Source organism: Pholis gunnellus, assembly GCF_910591455.1.
Source record: "Pholis gunnellus genome assembly, chromosome: 10".
In the NCBI taxonomy this organism is placed as follows: domain Eukaryota; kingdom Metazoa; phylum Chordata; class Actinopteri; order Perciformes; family Pholidae; genus Pholis; species Pholis gunnellus.
Genome location: NC_136537.1, coordinates 1480903 through 1500270, shown reverse-complemented (window position 1 = coordinate 1500270; position 19368 = coordinate 1480903). Strand labels below are relative to the sequence as shown.

At 41.3% G+C, this 19368-nt stretch overlaps 1 protein-coding gene across 1 annotated transcript in view; it reads left to right on the top strand.

Moving 5' to 3' along the window:
- Nucleotides 1-621: 621 nt before the first annotated feature.
- Nucleotides 622-19368, top strand: part of slc7a11 (solute carrier family 7 member 11) — a gene marked incomplete at its 5' end in the record, with an annotated part of 40919 nt that continues 22172 nt past the window's right edge. The window contains 6 exons of the mRNA XM_079167876.1: nt 622-910; nt 4495-4621; nt 8906-9021; nt 11141-11269; nt 14219-14318; nt 19227-19271. Coding sequence (XP_079024002.1) covers nt 622-910; nt 4495-4621; nt 8906-9021; nt 11141-11269; nt 14219-14318; nt 19227-19271 — 806 coding nt within the window. The remainder of the gene's footprint in view (nt 911-4494; nt 4622-8905; nt 9022-11140; nt 11270-14218; nt 14319-19226; nt 19272-19368) is intronic.

Sequence of the window (19368 nt, the reverse complement as noted above, 5' to 3'; positions counted from 1 at the left end):
ACTTTAAGCATTGAACTGGTGTGGATCTCTTTCACGTTCACAAGTAAATAGAGTATGGAGGGTTTGCGACTTGCCCAGATTCTGTTGCTTCTAACATACTACACCATACCACAACACAAAGTAATCTGTGAGAAATCAGTTATTATGAGTGAAGCCCTGTTTGCTGAGTCATGATTACCTTACACCAAAAAAACACGAAACCCCGTCCCCTTGAGCAACAGATGGTTTTATTGTGAGACTTGACAGAAACAGAGAAGAAGGAAGGGACTACAAAAAAACAGACACAGACCATACTTATAGAGAAAGAGGTACAAGAGGAAAACAGTTTGAAGTCAGAAAGGGGAAGAGTAAGCCTCCAAGGCTTTACAGTGGTTTATGAGAGAGAGAGAGAGAGAGAGAGAGAGAGAGAGAGAGAGAGAGAGAGAGAGAGAGAGAGAGAGAGAGAGAGAGAGAGAGAGAGAGAGAGAGAGAGTGTGTTTTGTAACTTTGCCTGCACCAGTCACACAGGCTGAGTGGTTCCAGGCTACACCAGAGGGACAGATTCCAGGTGAAATACACTCTGACTCTATTCCAAGGGAGACGGACTGTGTGCGGTTTTCAATGTTAGGAAGTGTTCAAAAAATGACCAAAAGGTCAGAATCTACTCAAAAAGATGGAAAAGTCGCAGCAAGTGGACACAAAGTTTCCAAAAATGAGAACCAGTCAGATCCCGGCAGGAAAATGCAGGACCAGGACGACAGGAAGGTGGGACTGGGGAAAAAGGTGACTCTGCTCCGAGGGATATCCATCATCATCGGCACCATCATCGGAGCCGGGATCTTCATCTCTCCAAAAGGCATCCTGAAGCACTCAGGCAGTGTAGGAATGTCCCTCATCGTGTGGATCGCCTGCGGTGTGCTGTCCCTGTTCGGTGAGTTGGTTCACAGGATCAGTAGATGAAAAAGATGTCTTTTCTACTTTTAGAGTAGCAACATTGAAAGGGAAAAGTGTTGGTGGAGGTTACAAAGTTACAAAACATGTCTGTACACTGATTAAATAACTAAATAAACAGAAGTCCATTTCCATGTATTGAATCAGCCCCTAAAACAGTTGATATGTAAATTACTTTATTAGGAATGAGTTACTTTATAAATCCGAATAGCCTACACAATGTGATGCAGGAGTCAGGCCTATACCTCACTCACAAAGCTGTGCTTGCTTTGCTGGTTGTGCATGAATAGTCATCAATGATGACCAAGACTGTATTCTTTTGCAATAGCAATTGCTTCATTGCTAATCGGGCATATAGGTTCAGCATTACTGTGAGTAGACAGTGTCTGCTTGGAAAGTTCTGGCCCTTGGATTAATGTAGTTGATTACCGGTGGTGTACATCATTTTTCTAAAAAAACATATATTCCACCAAGCAGGAGTTAATGTTTTTAACTTAACATTTGTAAATACACAGTGACTACATTTCACTATAAGGCAGTGGAGGGCCGTGCATTTTATACCTGGGCCTTCACTGCTGAAATACCACCTTATAAACTCATGATGGCGCCACAGCTAGGGTTATTATTCGTTTCTAGGGCTGTAAATATATACGTATTCATATTAAGCCGTTTGGTACGAGGCTTACAAATCGAACAATACGTTTGAATAATACTAGTACATTTGGAAAATGCAGAAGCTTAAATTGTGGGAAATATAATGTTTTCTGCGCTCACTAGGAGACAACGGTCTGTGTGACCTCTGAACCGGAACAACAAAAAACCACAACAAAAAACAGCTGAGGCTCCGCAAGTGTTCTGGGAGGCTAGGCTAACTAGCTTAGCAGGAAAACAACAGCAGCAACACGCATTCTGCTACACACTCAAGGGCCATTTAGATATTAGATGTAAAAAAACGAACCAGTTGACTTAGCAAATGATGATCACATCCTCCTTTGTTGACAGATTTTAATCCCACGGTTAAATCCCAACTCACAAATCCGTTTCTCCTCCAATTTCAGCCATTGAGTGTTAAAAAACAAAGCTAGGTAAAAAAAAAAAATCTACACCAAGCAAAATACAAAAATTATAATTTCTTCCATATCTTTCAATTTGAACTCTTACTACTCCGACTAAGCCTCTGCTAGCAAGCTTTATGTTTCGCGGGGACATAGTCAAGTGCTCGCCCACTGACCAATCACAGCACATGCTGCACCTCACTGCAGAGCTGCTCCTGAAAACTGAGCTGCACGTAATGCTGACGTACTTGTAGGCCAGCTAGCAGACTCTGGCACGTCAAAGAATACGCCCAACATGTCACACTAAAGATCTGATTGGTTGAACACTATGACAATCAACAATATCGTCCCCATTCACTTAAACTGCAAAGGGATTCATTTGTGAGTCTGAAGGACCTCTCTTCTTACCTAGAGACACAGAGCTGAAATCTGATTGGATAAAAGCTCTACTTAACACAAGCTGCACTGGAAGCAGAGCAACTGAGGAAGACAGTAGCTGTGCAATGAGAGAATAAGCTAATGGGACATTTTTTTGAATAAATTATGATACATGTAGTGTATTTAAGCTATAACTTTGTGATTCTGTTTAGGCCAGCAGAGAAGGCTTTGCAGGCCCTGACGGCCCACCACTGCTATAAGGATGCAAATAGTAACACTAACGACTGTTAAATAAGTACGCACAAAGAACACTGAACTTGACCTTGGCTTCTGGTAGTATAAGAATATTTTTGTACCTTTTTTAAGATTGATAAAAAAAATATATATATATACTATATATAAGTCTGATCTGGTCTGAACTGATCTGTGGTGTCTTTCTACAGCCTCCATCTACCCAAACCTACTCCTTTTCACTCCCATCAATAAAACATAAGACAAGCAGCGATTAGGTTTGTCACTACAGTGTAATTGGGAAAACATTATAGAACAATATAAAAGTAATTTCGTGGAGTTAGGGTTGAAATACTGGTGCTGCAGGAGGCAGTGCTGAAGTATTGCTGTGCAGTGCACATCTGTGTATTCTAGCATACAGGACTGTCTCAGAAAATTAGAATATTGTGATAAAGTTCTTTATTTTCTGTAATGCAATTAAAAAAACAAAAATGTCATGCATTCTGGATTCATTACAAATCAACTGAAATATTGCAAGCCTTTTATTCTTTTAATATTGCTGATTATGGCTTACAGCTTAAGAAAACTCAAAAATCCTATCTCAAAAAATTAGAATATTTCCTCAGACCAAGTAAAAAAAAGGATTTATAACAGCAAAACAAAATCAAACATTTGAAAATGTCCATTAATGCACTCAGTACTTGGTTGGGAATCCTTTTGCACGGATTACTGCATCAATGCGGCGTGGCATGGAGGCAATCAGCCCGTGGCATTGCTGAGGGTTTATGGATGCCCAGGATGCTTCAATAGCGGCCTTTAGCTCATTTGCATTGTTGGGTCTGGTGTCTTTCAGCTTCTTCTTCATAATACCCCACAAATTCTCTATGGGGTTCAGGTCAGGGGAATTGGCAGGCCAATCGAGGACAGTAATGCCATGGTCAGTACACCAGTTCATACTCCATGGAGATGAGGATTTCATTTTCCAGCATGATCTGGCACCTGCCCACAGTGCCAAAACCACCAGTAACTGGTGTACTGACCATGGCATTACTGTCCTCGATTGGCCTGCCAATTCCCCTGACCTGAACCCCATAGAGAATTTGTGGGGTATTATGAAGAAGAAGCTGAAAGACACCAGACCCAACAATGCAAATGAGCTAAAGGCCGCTATTGAAGCATCCTGGGCATCCATAAACCCTCAGCAATGCCACAGGCTGATTGCCTCCATGCCACGCCGCATTGATTCAGTAATCCGTGCAAAAGGATTCCCAACCAAGTACTGAGTGCATTAATGGACATTTTCAAATGTTTGATTTTGTTTTGCTGTTATAAATCCTTTTTTTTACTTGGTCTGAGGAAATATTCTAATTTTTTGAGATAGGATTTTTGAGTTTTCTTAAGCTGTAAGCCATAATCAGCAATATTAAAAGAATAAAAGGCTTGCAATATTTCAGTTGATTTGTAATGAATCCAGAATGCATGACATTTTTGTTTTTTTAATTGCATTACAGAAAATAAAGAACTTTATCACAATATTCTAATTTTCTGAGACAGTCCTGTATATTGTTGCAGTATCCCTAAATCTTTCAGTTTTTGCACAGTAATGAAAACTCCAAGCACATTATCCCTAAATACCCTTCCATAACCCCTTTTCAGCTTCCCTTAATTTGTATTCCCTGAACTTGTAATTAAAATGTGTCCACCTAAATCTGTTTCTCTTAAATTATGGGTTGAGATCCTGAAAGGCTCCCACAGTCATATATCTGGGTGATTGTGGGGGCCAGGGAGGGACTGTACATTTCTATAGATGTGGCTGACACAGTTAAACCGCCATGGGACTGTTGTGTGCCGGCCTTCTTGCTTCAGAGCCAGAGCTAATCAGTCACCTCTGTCCCTGCAGGAGCCCTGTGCTACGCTGAACTGGGGACTTGTTTTAAGAAGTCTGGTGGACACTACACATATATACTGGAAGCCTTTGGACCTCAGATGGCATTCATAAGACTATGGGCTGATCTCATAGCTATAAGGTAATGTCTGCCTCCTAACCTCAAGCTTACTGAGCCTAACTTAAAAAGTGCATAAATATTTTTTATACTAACAATGGATCAAATCAATATGTTCTCTTCCCAACTCGTCACATACGGATGCTTGGCCAGGACCCCTTGGCGTCAATTTTAACACACTGAGTATCCTTTAGCGTAATCTTTCTAATGTGCAGGGTCGTCCGATAGACCTCATTGTGGTTACCATTGTGAATTTGAACAAAACTACATGGTCAGGTTTAGGGAAAGATCATGGTTTGTTTTAAAATAACTTTTTGTTAAAAAAAATGTGTTTTAAGTTACGTAAGTTTGCATGTAAGTTAAAATAAGTCGGCCTTAACATTTTGTTTTGTCTTGTGGGTGTAAATCCTGTGTATGTTTTTTAACTTACATAGGTAACTTAAGTATGTTACACAAGTAACTTAAATATGTAATTTAAAATAAGTCACCATCCTCCTGGGTGAAAGTCCTGTGTCCCTACGCTTACTTTGTTGCTCTTTATACTACATACCTGCCTACCTTCTTTACTCCTTTCATAACTAGAGTCTGTCCTTCACGTGCAAAACTGAAATCTGAATTCTTTATCCCAAATTGTGTTGAATGGTCACGAAAAAAAAGGATGGCCCAAAGACATTAGTAATCTCTTGGCCACTAAACAAAAGCTTCCTGCTAATATCATTCATTCATTAGCCTCATTTGGGACTAGCACTATCCATTGCACCTACGTTATTAATTCAATTTTGTTTTGTATTGTGAATTCTGCGCCACAAATCGATCAGACTCAGTGTGCAAGGTCTCTGTATGTGATGATTTTTATTGGATGATGGATTTTTTAAAAGGCATACGGAAAATTCTGTGCAAAGGCCTTGATCAGAGGGGTACGTGGAGACTCAATATGTCATGTTAAAGGAGTACATTGTAAAGATAATTATCCTATTCTGCAGGTCCCCTCAGTTCTACTGAGCCTTTTCTTATTCATCAGCTCGTCACTTTGGTTTGACGGCCCAAAACTTTACTGTTTTTGATCATTCTCAGTGATCTTATCAGCCTGGACAGACAGATATTTTTCTTCAAGAATTGATGAACACCAAATCAGAACTAAAAGAGGGTGAATATTGGACTTATATTGTAATTGGCCCGTAGCACCAATCTAAATGAATGCTAATGGTGTTTACAGCTGGTGTTTTATCTATTATGTTCACTGTCACAACTTTTGCATAAACAGTGGATGAAGTGCATCGATACAAAGCTTCCTTGTACTGTTCAACTTTGGTAAACTCACACAAATCATATAAATTTGCCAAATTGCAAATTGTCTTGTCAGTACATGAGTCAGGAGTCAGTGGTACGCATACATTCCCTTGAATTAAGTGTGTTAACTAACTGTCCAGTGAAGACGAGTGGATGTATTTCGCTGTGCCACTTATACTTTGATTTGATTGCAATAAATGGATAAAAAGGAGGAACGGGGAACACCTACGGCTACATCCATTTCGTCAGGACGTCAGTGATGACAGGAGGAACATTTTGACGCAGATATGCCTTTGTGAAAACAGCGTCATGCAAATCATTCGTGCCTTCTTGCGTTCATTTCCGTCTTTGCATTATAATCTTGGTACGCGAAAATGTGCTTTGTGTTTGGTGTGAACACAGCCTAACACTGGTTGTAGGAATACTCCACAAAGAATGTATTATTTAAGTTTCAAACACTGCCTGTAGGCTTAGAAAGGTACCTCTGGAAGTTTGAATAACAGATTCATGAACAACAGCTAGACACAGTTGGGATTTGCGGCATTTATAATGGATTCTAATGGCCTTAATTGAGTAGATACGTTTTAAAACACTTCAGCATGAAGCTGAAAATGGTGGTTATTGATTGGTGATCATTTGCAAAATATATTTCAGTGGATTATGGTGTAATTTGATACATTTTGGCATGTGGTATATTTTTGGTTACCATTGAAACCCATTGTAAGTGCTGTGAACCCAAGTTGACTACAGCTGCTGTTCTAAATGAAGCTACGACCTTTCATTCTCTAGCATATAATCTGTGTTTCAGAATGTCTATTAGACTGTGTTGGGTGACAGAGCCCAGCACACCAGGCAAATAAAAGCCCTATCTGGCTGCGACCTCGTGAGGTGAGTTACTGAGTTTAGTTTAGACTAGTGAGGTGAGAAAAGGCTCTGTGTGCAGCTGTTTATGTACACAGCCAAGGCGAATAGTATAAACAGTCCAGTGGCTATCCTAAGCTGTCCAATGTTATGCTGGCCTCGGGCTAGTGGGACTCAATGGAAGCCATGGGAAATGAACAGAGACAGAGGCAGAGAAGGAAAACAAGAATGAGGGAGACAAAGAGAGATGTCCATGGCTTTAGCAGCTCAGTGGCTGCTGTGGGAAATGAGGGAAACACTGATGAGCCATAAGATGAGCCTATGGGACCAACCAACCTTATTTGATTCTTATTGAAGCCAAGTCTATAGCTGACCATCGGATACTACACACACACACACACACACACACACACACACACACACCATGGGGTTAGAAAAGATTATAGAGGACAAGATGCACGTACACATGGGTGTCTGATTATTTCCACAGTGTGCGTGATTAGTAAAACTCAGCCATGCAGATGTACGTGTTTTTGAAACCACAGTGGGCCTTCATAGACAATGAAGCCTGTTAGGCTGTTTCTTTCAGTTCGTAAAGTGAACTTTAATGAAACACCTTGGGAACTTGAACTTAACCACTGCATTTGCAGGTATATTTTAATTGAAAAAATTGTAATCCCTCCAGTAGCGTGAATTTTTTTACTCTCTTGCCTTCTCTCCTCATGTGGACACAAATGTAATGTGATCATACACAACAAAACCAAATGTGAAATGCTCATTTAACATCCCAGAATTAAATCCCTCTTTCAGTATCATGGATAGCGCAACTCGGTCAGGTAACGTATTTCCTATATGCATGTATATTGTACACATGCAGAATTTAAATGTTTAACTAAACACTGTGTGTATTTACTAGAGCTGTGAAAAATAACGCGTTAACACGTTATGATTAAATTACAGGATTAATTCGTTATTTTTTTTAACGCATTTAACGTATGCGCAGAATGAGCTTCCAATATCCCACAATTGACCGTTCGCCCCCTTAGTTACTGTTGCTACGTCGACAAAACTCCCAGGACTGTCAACCCAAAAGCATGGCGAGGACGGGGACCAGCGCTATATCTGTCAGTGTCAGTGATACTTTTTGGAGTAATATCTCCGCGATATTCTCCGGATCAAGGCAAAAGGGACTGCAATATGCAGTGGAAGGATATATCCAAAACATTAAGATCACGAAGGTGACACAACAATAATCGAAGCAAAAGCATACAGGTCTCAATCAAAACATCTCTAATGCAGTCAGACGTTAGCTGCTATCCAAACAAACACATGTAACAGACTGTCTCATGTTTGTCCTTTCTGGTGTTGAAGATATGTCCCATCAGCGTTGCCGTAGAGAGGGGGCAATTCCCGCCTCTAGGAAAAGGGGCGTAAACGTGAACGGGAAGATGTTATCGTTTCACCGTAGCACTACCAGCCTAAAGTACCATCTCAACGCGACGCATGCGTTGGTCGGTGAGGGGAGTTTAAGTGGAATGCGCCAAACCACCCTCACTGAACAACGTAGTTCCCTCACTAAGTCTGCCTGTGACAAGTTGACTAGCACAGTTGCCAAATGGATTGCAAAAAGCTGTAGACCGATTAATATTGTTGAGGACGAGGGGAAGTTTTGCGAGTGGCAACGGGGGACTCGAGCATCAAAGCACCGCAAAGACGCACAATAATGACAAAAGTCGGTAATATGTGATTAATCATGATTAATCCACAGAAACCTGTGATTAATTTGATTAAAATTTTTAATCATTTCACAGCCCTAGTATTTACTTTACGTGTGAAGTGTATTTACACTACACACGTGTGTAAATGAAAGCTACAACAATAGAACCGCGAATCAAGCTGTCTGTCTGCAGACAGATATTCTCTATCTTTTAGCTCTGCATTTGGTCACTACCAACTCCTGAGGAAATAACATCCCAGCTCTGTAGATGCTAAATGCTCCACTATGTTTACCAGCTAGTCTCTCACGGAGTACTTTGGATTTATCAGAGCTTTCTCACTGAAGTTGGGGGCTGTACAACCAAAACCATGTGCTAAGACATAGAGCTGAGTATTGACTAATGTTCTTCGTCCATCTCTGTGTGTGTATGTTTCTTCCAGGCCTGCAGCGATGGCAGTCATCTCTCTGGCCTTTGGTCAGTACATCCTGGAGCCTCTGTTCATGCCCTGTGCTATCCCCCCTATGGCTGTCAAACTGGCCACCGCCATCGGCATAAGTATGTATACCATTAATACATCGGTGTGGCATTATGTCAGGATATTATCCTTTTGATCTGTTGAATCCTATCTGTAAATGACAGGAAATGTGCACGTCTCTAAAGGAGGAGGAAGACAGTGGTGGAAGAGATACCAGGGTCCTTTACTTAATTAACAGTAGCAATGCTACAATGTAAAAAATACTCCATCGGGGGCAGCCTGGTAGCTCACTGGGTAGAGCTCGAACCATTAAGGCTTAGTCCTGGCTGAAGTGGACCAGGGCCTTTTCCTGCAAGTCAACCCCTCTCTCTCTCCAGCATTTCTCTATCACATAAAGCAGAAATGCTGAAAAAATGATCTTAGTGCAAAAACTACACAAGTAAAAGTCCTGCATTCAAAGTTTTACTTCATACAATTCTGATTCCAGCGATAAATGAGAAGCAGTTTTCTGCAATTTCCCTATACGGAATAAAAACATTTTTATTTCATCTTATCTTATTTCAAAGGACAGAAGTATCATAAACTAAATGTAAAAAAAGAAAGAAAAGTACATAGTATGAAAAATATTGACCCCCATGAGTGTTATAGTCAGTAAGTTAAGCTTTATTTATTAAGGAACTCTTGGTAAGATCAAGATGTCTATTGCAAAAGAGACCTGAGAACAAATGATATACACACAAGATCACAACAAGAAAATGCATTCACTCATTACAACCATCAACCACATACAGCCACTAATTCAAATGTATTTTATTTCATTATTATATTCCTGACACTTTAGCATTTTGCTATTGTATGTGGTTGAGTTGGGACTTATTTGAACTATTAAATATATAGTATGGTAGTTCATTCTATAACAACATAAATGTATCTCAGAATTCTACAGTACTTGAGTAAATTAACTTAGTTACATTCTGCCACTGGAGGAAAGAGAGGATGATGTCAGCTGTCCACATGAAAACAAACCCAGGACTATCTTTTCTGTGCATTAAATCAATACGTAGACATTACCGCAGCTGTTAAGTAAAATACAACCTAGAGTGAAATTTGCTGTTGTTGGATAGCTCAGCGAAGAAAACGCCTAACATTGCTGCCTCAAAATCAAATCTTCCCATGGTAATTTCTAGCATAATAAAGCCACATTCATGCATGTGTTTTGAATTTTGAATTGGCTGAATAATGATGTAGTATGTATCAGTGTCATAGGTTGTAATGTGCACACTCCTATAGTTAGGAATTAGTTGCAAATAAGTTACAGAAATCACAAAGATTATACAAAATCTTTGATTCCAGATATTTTCAAAGGAGTGACACATTATACAACGACAAATCCACTGGTTTTGGCAGTTTTAATCCAGTGCATGGATACATTTCTTTCCTTCAATGTCACATTTTCTCAGCTCCTTTCTCAGAATCCAATAGAATTGTTGATCAGATCAACGAAAAAATTATAAATGGACTGTATTGTATTTCTCTTTTCTAGTCTTCCGACCAGCTCTGTAACACTACATGTCATCATTCATCCATTCACACCCATTCATACACTCACGTATGCCACCTGCCCATCAGGACTATCTAACATTTATACTACAATCACACTCCGTAGGCACATCAACATGGTACTAGCAGAGCCGGGGATTGAACCGCCGATCCTCTGATTGAAGGAAGACCCTGCTCTACCACAGTTGCCCCAGTCCATGACATGTCCATACTATTTCAGTGCAAGTGTAGGCACAAGAAACAAGACAACTTAACACAAGAAAGACAATATCATGTGGACCAAAGTACTGGTTGTGGTTTGATCAGGCCATTAGGTTTTCAAAGGTTCTATTTGCTCTACCATCTATGGGTAAGGTTAGCCAACTAAACCACTTGGTTAAATTGAGGCAAAGATTAGATTTACGGTTAAAAAGATGCAAACATGAACTGTTAAACTGTGTTAAGACACAAACTTAAGTATACACATTTAAGCCAAACCTGCCCATGCACCATCTTAACTGACCTAACTCTCTGATTTGCTTATTGAAGGACACACTACTTGCTGCATTGGCACTGAATGTTGTCACTGGCCATAAATTGTGTGCTATAAAATTCCCCAATAGCAACCTAAGTCCTGTCTGTCTTTCTCTGTCCCTGTAGCTTCTGTTATGTACCTGAACAGTATGAGCGTGACATGGACAGCGAGGATTCAAATCCTCCTCACCTTCAGCAAGCTGCTGGCCATCAGCATCATCATAGTACCTGGAATGTACCAGCTCTTTATTAAGGGTAAGACACCATCATCATCATCATCACCACCTCTAGTAGAATCTATTAGTATTATTCTAGAGCCCATATACTCCAAGATATATAGCGGCTGTGCTCAAGTCGACTCGCTCTTTTTTGGTTTGCCATTAGCAAAATGTGTGGATAGTAGCTGGTAATTTTTGGCACTATGTCGGTGGTATACTTCACCGATACTAGAAGGTGGAGTCAAATCACTGCAGACCACTGATTGTTCAGAAAGACTTGTCACGATTGCGACACGGAACATTCTGCACAAACCTGCCATTTTAAAATAGCTAAGCTAACGTCAATAGCGACCTCAGTTGTTTTTCTTTACTCAACCTAAATTTTAAAAAAGCCTGCAAAAGAGTGCCGTACAACTGACAAAGATTGTCCTGTGTTTAGTTGCTGATGAAAAGATTCAGCCAGTGTCGTATTGTAGGTGATGTCACGGCAGTTTCATGCTGCCTTCAGCTGACAATCCCGAATACACTGAAGGGGCACTATCTGCAGTGGAAAGGGAAATAGGGAATAGGACCTGATTCAAAAAGTAAGTTGAGTTGAGTCGAGCCGAGCCAAGCCGAACCATGCAGTGGAAATGAGGTGTTTTGTCTAATGTATGATCCTACGGTTGCAAATGGTAAATGGACTGAAACTTGTATAGAGCCTTTCTAGTCTTCTGACCACTCAAAGCGCTTCCACACCCATTTATACATTGATGGCAGGGGCTACCATGCAAGGTGCCATCTGCCCATTAGGACTAACTACTGTACCTCATTCATACCCCACACATACACTGTAGGCACAGCCTTTGAGGATGACCCATGCTTCCTCTGAGCCACAGTGCAGGCTGGCACTTGCATGTCTTGTGCACGCCAGGCATACATAGTACTGCAGTGGCTTACACATAGCATGTCATTTATCTTAGATTTGCACCTACGGTTTTAAATCCTTTGTCAGACAGTCTTTGATTTATTTGATTGCTGCACCAAGAAGTAATCAGGTTGTTGTTGCAATAGATGTAAGTAACTGCTGAAATACTGCCTTCCGGCTCTTATGTCCAAATCAGATGTCAGCGGTGTCTGACGTATAACAAATGTTGAAGAAATCATTCAAGTCCAGTTCAGAAGTTGCTGTGGTGTTGTGAGTTTCATAAAGCATACCGGTATACTGGTGACCTCACAGACACAGAGCAGATCTGAGCCGGTGAGTTGACCCTGCACAAATGAAGAAAGAAGCATTTTATACAGGGAGCCAGATCAGTGGTTAGACTGGATGTAAATACTAGAAGACAGAGGTGAGGGGGGACTATGACAAAGGGCAGGAAGGGGGACATCCACATTCAGACCTGCAGGACAGACATAGAGTTGGCATTTGGTCAATCAAGGGGTCGACACAGCAGGGGCCTGAAGTAGCACCTAGGCTTCATCTGGTTAGGAAGTCTGGCCCCAATGTGTATTCTTTATCACTACGCCTGACACAGTCACATTTTTATGGAGGTGCGCAGCGCGTCTCTACAGCTCTGCTAGCTACGAAAATCTTCACTGCAGCTTTGCAGAAGCTCTGTGCAAGATTTATATAAGTCGTATAGTAATAAACTACGTGTTCCTGTTGTTGAGGAACATTCTCAGACTTCACACTGAATTTTCAGCTGTACAAATTAATATAGCTTTCTTTGTCTCAAACAACAACAACAACATGTACTAAAAATATAACCTTGAAACCTTGCAGTCCGTGATACACAGCTGCTCACAGCAAGAGCTCAGCCATTTCCCAATGTCTTCACTGCTGGTGTTAGAAGAGGCCCTACATCACAGCACATGGACACCATCTTCAGCTATGGACCTCACTTTTTTTTGGTGAATGTTCACCTCTACTGGAATTGATATTACATACCATATAGAATATTACTCAAAATGACTTCAGTTAATTATCATACACATCACACAGACCAGCTAAAGCCAATAACATTAACAGATCCTGATGATTACAGCATCTGTATTCATCCTATGACCCTCCATCATAAAAAGGATTATAATGAACAATTGTTCATTTAAAATCTGTATTTAAAAAGGTATACAAAGGCCCCAGTACAGATGACCAGGTTTCTGCCTCTGTTTTTGGAGGTTTATTGGTGTTTATTTAGATTTTATGCTCATACATGATTTTACGTAGATCAGGCCCCTGTTGGAAACACGGTTCCTTGGCATAGCATAGTTGGATATCTCTAACATGCAAATATTCAAACCAACTGCTGAATAAACTGTATATATTTAATATTTAATATTGCTTTAACTAGTGTGTATGAATTATTAATTTGAGAGTTATCAAAAACTGTACTCCTGATAGTTTAATTTCACTTCAGAAACAGACAACTATTTTTAACACAATCGAATAAAACTGCACTCAGAAAACTGATAGGGAATAATGTTAATTTCTGTAATCATACGTCTTATATGTAATTGTTTTAAATACATTACCACAAATGGGGGGGGGGCAGTGTATTCACCTCTGCATGTCTTCACAGAGTGCTCATTACAAACAATTCATGGCTCTCAACATGTTAGTGCAAAATGATTGTCCTATTAGATTGTTTTATGTGTTTATGAGCAGTTCTTGTCCGTAAATGTGAGCTCCTATATAAAAAAACTGATTGCATTGAGAGTGATTCAATCTGCCTGAAGTACCTTTGTTGACCAGAAGAATCTACTTCTCCAAGCTAATAAGGCAGAGTACTGCTGAATTCATCGGTTTTATTGTTGAAATTACTTTTATGGTTACTATTATCATTGTTATGGCTATGACCACTACTGGTGTAAGAACTATTTGTACAAATCATTCAATTGCTGCAACAATCCCTCTTCATTTAGGAGCAAATATGGTGCTTCAAAATGCCAACGAATAGTGTGTGTGTGTGTGTGTGTATGTGCGCATGCATCTTTGTGTTTGTAGGAGAGACCAAGAACTTTGAGAATGCCTTTGAGCTGAGCAATGTGAAGCTGTCTGGAATGCCACTAGCCTTCTACTCTGGGATGTATGCATACGCTGGGTGGTAGGTATGGTCCTCACACACACAGAGACACACCACACACTCTCATCACGCGTCAAGCTTTATATACCTGGGCAACCCATCCTGACCTTTTTGTCTGAGATTTCTGAATGACAGAGAGACCGTGATTCATACCTAATCGTATTATCTAAACCAGGGGTGTCCAAACTTTTTTCAAAGAGGGCCAAATTTGATAAAGTGAAGATGCCCGGGGGCCAATAGTTCCTTCTGACATTTTTTTAACCACAAAAGTTACATGAAAATACACACTGTTATAAAACAATTTTCATTGTCACAATTACCTTTTATTTTTCAAATGACAATGTAACCAAATATAAGCCACTCAGGCAGACGTGAACAACTCTAAAAACACAATTCTGCCTTTCATTCAGTCAGATAACATTGAACAAACTGTATAGAATACCTTCAATTTCCATGAGTTAAATATCTTTGCCTCATGAACATTTTAAAACAAGTGAATTTTGCCTTTGTCTTTTACAAGATCTTTCACAAAGCAATAGTTTGTGTCACATCTACAGGTACATAACATCAACAGTTATAACACATATCTTATTCAAGAGTTTAATAACATAAGTGCCATAAGTCCAAGTGCATTAGTGTGCTTTAGGCTTTTCACTGTTAATAGTGACAGATGTTACCGTTCAAAACACTCAATTTCAGATTGATCAAGGAACAGATAACTTGCTGACACTAATGGGAAGGGTGATACTGAGATCTAGATTTCAGTAAAGAGACCATGTCTGGCTTGAGAGCAGTGGTTGAGATGTGTAAAATGTCACGCAAGTGGGAGTCACTCATCCTTGACCTCAATCGGTTCTAGTTAAAGTTCATGACTTAGAATGTTTGCTCACACAAATATGTGGAGCCGAATAAGCTCAGCATTTTCTTAGCGAATGACCGCATTTCTGGAAACCTGCTTTTGTCCAGCTGCCGGTAAAAGTCAACAAGAGAACACTGCTGGTGTTTTCCGTGGCACTCATCGTCACACTGCAGCTCAATGAGCTCCAGCTGCAGCTGTGGAGGAGCATCATTATGGTCCACGGAGAAGGGAGAAGAGAACAGCAACATGTCCTTTTCAATAACTGCAAAGTCCCGAAAGCGTTTGTTAAATTCCACAGAAAGAGATGCGATAGCTGTTGCGTAACTCTTCATTTGCGCACCGATGTTGTCCTGTGGGAAACTGTCAATGACCTCTTTCAAAGCTGGGAAGTGCGCGGTGCAGGGCTCTGTTTGGGACAAGTGTCTTTGGAAAAGTTGCAGTTTGGTTCCAAAAGCCTTGATGTGAGCGTATAGCTGGCTCACCACTGCATCTTTTCCTTGAAGATTAACATTCAGCGCATTCAGATGCTTCGTTATGTCAACCAAAAAAGCCAGATTTGCCAGCCATACAGGATCGGACAGTTCTTCCATTGGTTGTCCCTTCTCACCCAAAAAATGTCCAATTTCCTCTTTGAGAGAGAAAAATCGCTGTAGTGCGGACCCCCGACTTAGCCACCTCACATCGTTGTGATATATTACGTCACCGTATTCAGCCTGGATGTCACGCAAGAACTGCTGAAACTGTCGGTGGGTTAGAGCTTTAGAGCGAATAGAATTGATTGCCTTTGCCACTGGTTTCATAACATCGTCAAATTTGAGATGTTTGGCGCAGAGAGCCTGCTGGTGAATGATACAGTGAAGTTTGATAGCGTTACCTGCTTCTTCGCTGACTTTATTGCAGATCAATGTGGACAATCCACTTCGCTCACCAGCCATGGCAGGCGCACCATCGGTAATGATCCCAGAAACTTTACTCCACGGTAGTTTCATATCATCAACAGCTTCACAAACAGAAACGAATAAATCTGTTCCTCTGGTTTGCCCTTTAAGGCTTTTGAGGTCAAGCAGCTCCTCTGTCACGTTCATGTTGTCATCAACTCCTCTTAAAAAAATAAGTAGTTGTGCAGTGTCAGATGCATCGGTGCTTTCATCGCAGGCTAATGAGAAATAATCAAAAGGCCCTCCCCTGTCCCCCAGTTGTCTCTGAATATCTGACGATATGTCCTCAACTCTCCGTGCCACAGTGTTGCGTGCCAGGCAAACATTCATAAATTCTTGCTTCTTCTCGGGGCAAATGTACTCCACCATTTTCATGACACAGTCTTTGATGAACGCACCTTCAGTAAAAGGTTTGCCATGTTTAGCTATTAACATGGCCACTTCGTAGCTGGCTTTTGTTATGTTTTCCTTTGACTCAGAGGCCCGCGTGAAGAATCGCTGTTGTGATGCCAGAGCAGCTTGGAGTTGCTTCACTTTTTCAGCGCGGTCACTCCCTGTTAGCTTATCGTACGTTGTAGCATGTTTAGTCTCGTAGTGTCTCTTTACGTTGAAATCCTTAAACAAGGCAACTGGTTCTTTACAAATTAGACAAACACAATTGCCTCGATTTTCAGTGAAGAAGTATTGTAATTCCCACCGCTCCTGAAAGCGGCGGCCCTCACTGTCAACTTTTCTCTTTTTTTTCGCGGTCGCCATGGCAGAAATGATTCGAGAAGGGTTCGCGGCACGGATGCAGAGCCAGATAGCATTAGAACGGTGCTGCCACCGTGTGGTGAAAGGAGGAATTACATCTTTACATTTGTATGATTTATTTATTCTGACAGAGCTAGCGAGCCATAACTAACACATTATAAGACCGAAGCTGCGGGCCGTATGAAATCTGACCGCGGGCCGTGATTGGCCCGCGGGCCGGACTTTGGACATGCCTGATCTAAACTAAACCATCTAAACTTACAATCTGTTCAAAACCGATTATCCTGCAGCCATAGCAGTCACAGCAGTCAGACTCAAGGTGTCCTTACGAGATCTTTCCGACTCGCGGTAGATCTTAAGCCTCCACCCCTCGATGGCCAAAAACTGCATACACCAATGTAATAGCCAACCAACCTCTCATTATCAGCAACCTCCTCCCTGCCAGTACACAACCCACAACCCTGCAGCCTGGCCCCCATGGAGCGCTTGCATTGCTACCACCATCCCCTCTCCCGCATCAAAAATATGGTCACATTATTCCATTCACTAGAACCAACCACAGTCAGTGTTGTTACATGACGTGCATGACGTTACAGGCCTTTCTGCTGCCTCAGCGGCCACAGCCCTCATCATCACCCCCCATCCTGGGGGTGGGGGGGGGGGCAGTTTGTCTTTTCCCCTGTACCTGCTCTTTCTGTGTCTGATAGGTCTCAGAGCATCTTAGACCAAACCATCCAGGTCCTCTGCCGCTGGTCATCTCAGGCATATTTGTTCTACATCTGCAACAGTCTTAGCGATCTCTGTCAAGCCCACATTCAACTCAGCTCAATTTAAATCTGACTCTTTTGGGGTCCTCTGTTCAGCTCGGGTTGAAACACGCCTGAAACGGAACCCCTATACTGAGTCATATAGATCAGAGGTCCCCAACCTTTTTTGCTCCACGGACCGGTTTGATGTAAGACGATACTTTCAAGGACCAGCCTTCAAGGTGTGGCGGATAAACACGACGAAATAAAATGATACGATCGGCATGAAAACAAATATGAAATGCATTAAAAATACAACTCACCATAACGCTGAATCAGTGGAGCCCTGAGCTGTTTCTCTGCAACGAGACGGTCCCATCTGGGGGTGATGGGAGACAATGACACCCGAAGTGTGTTCCTCATGTCCAGTCTACTCCGTTTTGTTTTGATTGCTGTCACTGCAGAACATCCCGCTTCACAAAGAGGATGTGTGAAATGGAAGCAGGGTTGTCAGTGCTTTAGTGGTGATCTCAGGATATTCAGCCTGGATTTTAATCCAAAACACCAGCAGAGCTGTTGTCTCAAACATACTTTTAAGGCCACCGTCATTTACAATCTCCAGCAGCTGATCTTCCTCTGTCGCCACATATCATGCAGAGCAGGTTTGGCGCGTCAGAAATACTCCTGATATTTAATTAGATTCCTGATATTGTAGGAAGTTGTCGGCTCTTCTTCTGTCTCCTTAGTGGCCTTTCTCCCTTTGCAAAGAAGCTCTTCAAAAGTTATTTACTCATTTTCGCTAGCTTGTGGGCTTCATTTTTTAGGTAACGTATCACGTGACCAAGACAAGCATCTTGACATGTGTCAAGAGGCACAGGCGGATGAAATTGGGAGAGAACCCGGTAATTTTTCAAAATAAAACTTCTTTCAGACTCTGATAATCAATAAAACGGAAATAATATAATATTTATTCTTTCTGTGTGGCCCGGTACCAAATGACCCACGGCCCGGTACCGGTCCGCGGCCCGGTGGTTGGGGACCGCTGAGATAGATGAAATTCCTCTTCCACCTGCACCGCTCCCCTCTACATCCATTCATCAGTACTGGACATCCAATACCTCCTGTTCTCTGCTGTGCAGCTGGCATACCACACATTAAAGCACTGACAGAGGATGCTTTACTGTGTCTGCAATGATCACTGCTGGGATGTTTGATTCAACAAAGGCAACCTACAATTGTCTATCCTGCGTCTAGACCAAGAGCGTAACAGTGTTTTTCACTCTCACACAACAGCTGTCTTTTTAATCAATGCAGGGGCCTACATCGGCGTCACAGCTCCGTCTCATGGGAGTAAACACGACTTGAAACGATACCTAAGGCTTCCACTCTATTTTTTTGACAATAGGCATGTAAACCTGAGCAAAGTTAGGGCCGTTGGCATTTTCACGAGAGGTTTCAGTTGGTTGCAATCTGCAACCTCACTGCTTGATGCCACCAAATCATACACACTAGATATTTAAGTGGTCTCAGTTTGATGCATATTATTTTGAATGACTTCAGTTCTGTATACATTTCACATGATTTACCATTCATTAATCCTTGGAGGTTATATAATAACTGTTTCCTTTTGCAGGTTCTATTTGAACTTTGTGACAGAGGAGGTAGATAACCCTGAGCGGTAAGTTTAATCTATGTATTGGCTGTATCAGCATAGTTTATCTATATTTGCTGGATTTAAAACCCAATGGAAAACAAGAAAATATTTTCCATCAGAT